The 7,685-nt window shown below is 42.0% G+C and overlaps 1 protein-coding gene across 1 annotated transcript; it reads left to right on the forward strand.

Annotated features, from left to right (window-relative positions):
* The first annotated feature begins 1,237 nt into the window (after positions 1-1,237).
* Positions 1,238-4,278, forward strand: LOC104819137 (aspartyl protease AED3-like). The gene is made up of 3 exons (XM_010549059.2): positions 1,238-1,763; positions 3,089-3,569; positions 3,650-4,278. The coding sequence occupies exons 1-3, from the start codon at positions 1,287-1,289 to the stop codon at positions 4,009-4,011; spliced, it is 1,320 nt and encodes a 439-aa protein (XP_010547361.1). The 5' UTR covers positions 1,238-1,286; the 3' UTR covers positions 4,012-4,278.
* Positions 4,279-7,685: the final 3,407 nt, after the last annotated feature.

Below are 7,685 nucleotides of genomic sequence, written 5' to 3' on the forward strand. Positions count from 1 at the left end.
CTGTAACAGTGTTTATTTTGTCGAGATTAAAAATTACGAGATAATCTCATCTTGAGTTTTGATGACACAAATTTTGTGTGTGTGTGTATATATATAATTAATTTGTTTTTAAGTAAATATTTAAACCTATTCAAATAAGGAAAATGGAGAAGATAGTAAATATCTTCTCCTCATAACCAAAAAATACGCATTAACATTTTTAAGAGCTAAAAACGTTACTAAATCCAGGAGCAGAGACAGGTGGACCAATGATTCGATATTTGCAGTTTTTATAACATTTTCAGAATCTAGCTTTGGGATTCTACTTTCCATAATTGTTAATATATAATTTAAACCTGATCACTAAAAAAAGATAATAATAAATATATGAAATACAATCTTTTAATATATTTATTTTTAAAAAATTATGTTGCTTTGATACCCATATTAGTAGTCAGATCACTTAAACATACAATCACTAACAGTGACTGATGGCAAGCATTATAACGGATAGAATTTCGAAAGCAACGGTATTAAGAGACACGTTTTAACAAGTTCAGTTCTTTTGTTAGAAAAGTGTTTCACACTTTTTTTTAGGTTTCGCTCATAATTTAATTATATTTTAGTTTCTTTTTAAAATGGTCGAAGATTGTCGGTCCGATTTTGGACATTTTCTCGATAAATTTGTGGAATGCAAAATTTTAATTAATTTGTAGAAGTGGTGATATATAAAAAAAATATCATCCATTTACTATTTTAATTTCAACTCATATCATTCTCCAAATATGATCATGTGATCATAATAATATTATATATAATTACATCGTAGTCACATTGATCATAACATTAAATTTATAATGGTTTTACCAAATGATTAGTGTGATATATAAGATATAACTATGGTGATTTAATGTGATCACTATAAATTTAACGTTGTAATCAATGTGACCACCATATTATTCTGGTGACCACCATATTATTTTGGTCATGTAATTACATCCGAAGAAATATATGAACTGAAATCAAAATAATAGATGGAGAATATTTTTGATAATACCTCGACTAGAAGTTTTGAAAGAGTAATTCAACTTAAATTATTTTCCATATTATCAATTTAATCATCTCAAATTTTCGTAATAATATTCATCTATAATGTCATCATAGATTTAGCCTTTACTAATTAATTTAACGTACATAATATATAACCAACCTAGCTCATGGACCACCTTCCACTATAAATACCCTCTTTTACCACGCCAAAATCCCTCGCGCACACAAAAAAAAAACCCGAAAAAAATAAAATAAAAATGATTTCTCATATTCTCTTCCTTCAGCTTCTCCTCTTCATCCCACCAACACTCTCACTGAACCATCAACCCAACTGTGACCTAAACGCTCACAACCAAGGCTCAACCCTAAAGATCTTCCACATAGACAGCCCATGTTCACCCTTCAAACCCAAAACCTCACTCCCCTGGGAGGCGCGTGTACTTCAGATGCTTGCCGACGACGAGGCTCGCCTCCGATATCTGAGCAGCCTGATCGCCGGGAAATCTAACATCCCCGTGGCCTCGGGTCGTCAGATCCTAGGAACTCCCACGTACATTGTTAAGGCACGGGTCGGGACTCCGGCTCAGTCCCTGCTCGTGGCCGTGGACACGAGCAGCGACTTCACCTGGTTCCCTTGCACCGGCTGCGTCGGTTGCCCGTCGAAGACGGGTTTTTCGCCGGAAAAGTCGACTACGTTCAAGAACGTTAGCTGTAACTCTCTTCAGTGTAGGCAGGTAAGCGATTATTTTCACCTCATTCACTCCCTCAATAGAGTGCTGGTATTTAATTTTTATTCCATTCGACGCGCCCACGCGCCTTGAGCCGTATATACACCGGTACACTGATAAATGCGTATTTATTAGGTATATATATATATATATATGTGTGTGTGTACATGCATGTGTGGGCAAACAATTGGAATGTTTTGTGACCATATATTTATTTGCTCGTACATTTTTCTTACATCAGTAATGAATCTCAATTACGCTATAGCCTATATAACCATCACTTTTAACTATTTATTTAACCCCTAAGGAAATTGTAATTTTTTTTTTAAAAAAACTGTATGTATAGCTGTAACATAGCGTAAATCTTTAATTCTCTTCAAAATCTAAACAAACGAAAAAAAATTTAAAATATGTTTTTTAATATGGAAAACTATCTCCATCAACAATAACAACAACAAAAAAAAGTTCAACCTGAAAATTGTATAAAGAAACAAAATGGAAAACGACAATATCACAAACAAATGGCAATATCTCTCTTATGATCGTTCATGTAGTGGTCAAAGTTATGCAAAGAAGCAGATCCCACGTGGACGCGGTTATAATTCCCAATACTCCACAAGCTCCCAAAGAAGTTTCACGGGCCACTACTAAAACTATTTGCCATTATTTTATTTTAACTTTGTTAGACCTTAAATTTAGGAATTTCATTTTTTTTAATTACATTTATTACAAAAATAATAAAGTTTTTATTGTCGGTAACTAATGATTTTTTATTAAAGATATCAGATTTGATAATATCATATTATTTTTCATTACGGTTAGAAGTTAACAATTAAAAATTAAATTGTTTATAATTGGAATCGCACCCAAAATATTCGAGACGGTCCTTAGAATAATATAATGTATTTACTCCTTTAAACAAATCTTAGGATGCATAAAAAGACAAATTTAAGGAATAGTTTGATGACAAATGGATTATGCCTAAACGAAAAGTTACCTTAAAAAACATAAAAACATTTGAAGTTACGGGCAATTTACCCTATAAGTGACTCCGGACAAGTGCTTGAGCTCACACTTAAAAGAATATATTAGATTATTATGTAAAATCATTAGTATTTTAATGCCGAGTTGTCTCGTAGTGTTTTCCACTGATCTCAGGCATACACTTAAGAATTTGAAAAGATATATAAAATATATATTTATATATTCCAATAGATCCTATCCATTATTGGTTTCCTTTCAAAAGCAAAACCCGTCACGAGCTTTCCACTAAATCGAGACACAACACACAATCTCCCCTTCACGTGACACTTTTGCCATTGGATTTGCAGGTCCCCAATCCCACGTGCGGCACCGGCGCGTGCGCTTTTAACCTCACCTACGGCAGTTCCTCCCTCGCCGGAAACTTCTCTGTCGACACTCTCCGCCTCGCCGCTGACCCGATCCCCTCCTTCGCCTTCGGCTGTGTCCGCCGGGTCTCTGCAGGAGCCACCGTCACTCCGCCGCAGGGCCTGTTGGGCCTTGGCCGAGGCTCATTATCACTCTTGTCCCAGTCTCAGTCTCTCTACAAATCCACGTTCTCTTACTGTCTGCCGAGTTTCAGGTCACTTAACTTCTCCGGGTCGTTGAGATTGGGCCCGACGGCTCAGCCGATTCGTCTTAAGTTCACGCCTCTGCTCCGGAACCCTAGGAGGTCGTCGCTGTATTACGTCAAGCTCGTCGGGATCCGCGTCGGCCGGAAAGTTGTCGACCTCCCTCCGGATGCCATTGCCTTCAATCCCACCACCGGCGCCGGAACCATCATCGACTCCGGTAATAAAAAACGTTACCATTCTGGGTTTTTGCGATTACAATGAAATTCAAACTTATCATATATCTTTGTCTGTTTGCAGGGACAGTGTTCACTAGGCTGGCGACGCCGGTTTACGAGGCGGTGAGGAACGAGTTCAGGAAGCGCGTGAAGCCACGCTCCGCCGTCGTGTCGTCCTTGGGTGGTTTCGACACGTGTTATTCGACGTCGATCGTCGCGCCGACGGTGACTTTCGTGTTCCCCGGTGTGAACTTGACGATTCCGGCGGAGAATCTGTTGATCCACAGCACGTTGGGGAGCACCACGTGCTTGGCCATCGCGGCGGCGCCGGACAACGTCAACTCTGTGGTCAACGTGATCGCCAGCATGCAGCAGCAGAACCACCGCGTCCTAATCGACGTTCCCAACTCTCGGCTCGGCCTGGCCCGCGAGCGTTGCTCGTGAGGACGGGACGCTAGGCATGACCATGTGCTTCCACTCGTCGGAGATTAATCCTTGTTATTAATAAATAAATTAGAAAAAAAAAAACTTATATTTGGGTTTGTTGTTAAGGATTTTGATTGTCAAGTTTGTGATATGGTAACGTGTTTTTGTTGATCGACTCTCGGGTTACTAGAGTACACTCGTAGGGAACAAGTTACGTGTCGTGGAATGTGTTTGGAGTTTTCTTTTAATTAGCGTATGAATGAGAATTTTAATCTTTTTATGATCTCTTTATTCTTTTTTTTTTGGTTAAATGTTGATTTAAAAATCTATGAATCATGAGGTTTTTCTTAGAAATTATCTAACTTCAATACTGTGAACAAATGCCTGCAAATTCCTGCAAGCGTGAGACGCTAGGGCGGGAACAAGAACAGGGGAACCTTTCCCTTGATTCGGAGACTTTGGCACAGAGTGAAACGACGGTGTTTTTGGTTCGTTTAATAACCAGGGGTAATTCGGTCATTTTGGGCTTTAGATCTGCAGGTTTCGAGTGAACGACAGATTGGGAAAATAGTTTTCTATCTATTGCATTATGTGATTTACAAAACATATATACATGCATGAGGAGATAATTGAAGAAACAAATACAGTAAAGAATAGGGATTGATACTAAAAATAATAACAATATTATTTCCTTCCTTTACGCCCTCGCAAGATGAGGATCGTATGCGAGACCAATCTTGACCCGCAACAAGTCAAACCGAGCTCGGGGTAGAGGCTTTGTGAGAGTGTTGGCGAGTTGATCAACCGAGGAGATATGGGACACGCGGAGATGACCATCACGAACAAGACCACGGATGAAGTGATAGTCAATCGCGACATGCTTCATACGAGAATGAAAAACAGGATTAGCACATAGGTACGTCGCGCCGACATTGTCACAGAAGATTACCGGCGAGGATGAAGGTGTGATTCCAAGCTCGGAGAAGAGAGATGAAAGCCAGCGAATTTCGGAGGCCGTTGATGCAACTGATTTGTATTCGGCTTCTGTGGATGATCTAGCCGCGGTTCTTTGCTTCTTCGAAGACCAAGAGATCGGGTGTTTGCCGTAGTACACAATGTGGGCACTTGTGGACGTATAATCATCCCGATTTCCACCCCAATCTGCGTCGGAATAGGCATGTAGCGTGGGAGAGTTCTGGGAAGTCAAGAATAGGCCGAGAGAAGAGGAGCCGACGAGGTACCGTAACACTCTCTTGACCCCTTGCCAATGGTCCGTTGTTGGTTTGTGCATGAACTGAGACAGCTTGTTGACGGCGAATGCGATGTCAGGTCTTGTGAAATGAAGATATTGCAAGCTCCCGACAATGTTGCGGTACTCGGTTGGGTCATCAAGAGGCTGCCCCGACGTCAAAGTGAGAGACGTGGTCGACGACATCGGAGTGGAGACCGGTTTGGAGTGGAACATGTTGGTCCGCTTTAGGAGATCAATTATGTATCGGCGTTGTGTAAGATAGATACCATCGGTTGAGTGTGACACTTCGACTCCGAGGAAGAAGGAGAGGCGGCCAAGGTCTTTGATCGAGAAGCGGCTGCCGAGCATGGCGATGATGTCTTGACATCGGACGGCGTTGTTTCCGGTGATGACAATATCATCAACATAGACAAGAAGATATATAACGACGTCAGCATCCCGGAGAACAAATAGCGACGTGTCGGCCAGGGAATTGACAAATCCCGTGGCAACGAGAAAATTCCGAAGCTCCGTGTACCATGCCCGGGGTGCTTGCTTGAGCCCATAGATAGCTTTGTGTAGCTTGCACACATGCGATGGTCGATCACAATCAACATAACCGGGAGGTTGGGTCATGTAGACATCTTCACTGAGGTGGCCTTGGAGGAAGGCGTTGTTAACGTCAAGTTGTCGTAGAGACCATCCACGAGTGACAGCAAGGCTGAGATGTACAGTTGCCGGTTTCACCACCGGACTGAATGTGTCGTGATAATCTACACCGGGTCGTTGATGAAAACCTTTGGCAACAAGTCGAGCCTTGCACCTGTCAAAAGAACCATCAGCATGTCGTTTAGTTCGGAACACCCATTTACATCCCACAATGTTATAAGAGGCATCTGGTGGAACCAAAATCCAAGTCCCGTTTTTCACAAGAGCATCAAATTCCTCCGTCATGGCTTGTCTCCAACGTGGTGATTTGAGAGCTTGAGTGACACACGTGGGTTCGGTATCATCACTTGATTTGGAAGTTAAGGTATTTATGTATTTGGTATTTGGTTTGGTGATTTGATTTTTGGAACGGGTGGTCATCGGGTGGCTATGTTTTGGTGGAGACGGAGGCGTATTTGAGGGTGGTGTGTCGATGGTTTCAGTGATGGTGGGTTCTGTGGTATTCGGGATGTGAGTGGCGTCGGTTGTTGATGTAGGGAGATGGTTTGGCGAGGGAACGGGTGACGGTGGTGGCGGCGTGGGATCGGGTGACGGTGATTGAGAAGAGGTGGTCGAGAGTGGTGTCGGTAGAGGAGCTGCAGACGAGGTCACGACAGCGGGAGATGGTGCTATGAGTGGACCAACCGGAACTAGTGTGTGAGATGGTGACATAGATCGTGTGGGTTCGACTGAAGCGTTTGAGTCCAAGAGAGGTACCGAGAGAGAGGAGAACGGAAATCTGGACTCGACAAAGGTGACATGGCGAGACACAAAGACACGAGATGTTCGTGGGTTTAGACATAGAAAGGCATGTTGAGTCAATGAGTAACCCACGAAAACACAAGACAATGACCGAGGTTCGAGTTTATGGTGAGAATATGGCCGAAGCCATGGAAAGCATAGACAACCAAATGTTCTTAATGTGGTATATGTCGGTGACGATCCAAACAAGGCTTGGTAGGGAGATTGATGTTCTAGGACTTTGGTTGGAAGACGGTTTATGAGATAAACGGCTGTCGGAAACGCAAACGTCCAATGGGATAACGGCATGGATGCATAGGTGAGGAGTGTTAACCCCGTTTCCATAATGTGCCGGTGTTTACGTTCCGAAATTCCGTTATGCTCGGGGGTATGAGGAGGAGTGGTGAGGTGTTGAATGCCGTGTTCCGAAAGAAAAGATCTTAGGGCAATATACTCGCCACCATTGTCGGAATAAAGAGTTTGAACACGATGGTGAAAACGGTTTTCAACGAGGGATTTAAACCGAGGAAAAATTTCAAGAACTTGAGATTTTCGTTGTAATGGGAAAAACCATGTGTATGTCGTAAAATGGTCGACAAATATGACGAAGTATTTGAAACCATCAAAAGAAGAAACGGGAGACGTCCAAACATCCGAAAATATGATTTCTAAAGGACGAGATGATGTAAGTGAAGACTCCGAAAAAGGAAGTTTATGAGTTTTATTCATGGAACACGGCGTACACTAAAGGTGTTTGTGTTTATTAGAAGACAATGGTAAAGAAAATTGATGAATGACCTTATTAAGAACATCGAAAGAGGGATGGCCAAGCCTAGAATGCCAATCCGCAAAAGTGGTCTTAATAATAGAAAAAACGGAAAAGGACGAAGAGGACACAGAACTAGGGTCGGGAGGCCACTCATAGACGCCATCCTTAAGCATTCCTGTGGTGAGCCGCTCCCCCGTTGCGAGATCCTTTACCTGAAAGTGAAAAGGGTAAAATTCAACGGAA

Source organism: Tarenaya hassleriana, unplaced genomic scaffold (assembly GCF_000463585.1).
Source record: "Tarenaya hassleriana unplaced genomic scaffold, ASM46358v1 Cleome3, whole genome shotgun sequence".
In the NCBI taxonomy this organism is placed as follows: Eukaryota; Viridiplantae; Streptophyta; class Magnoliopsida; order Brassicales; family Cleomaceae; genus Tarenaya; species Tarenaya hassleriana.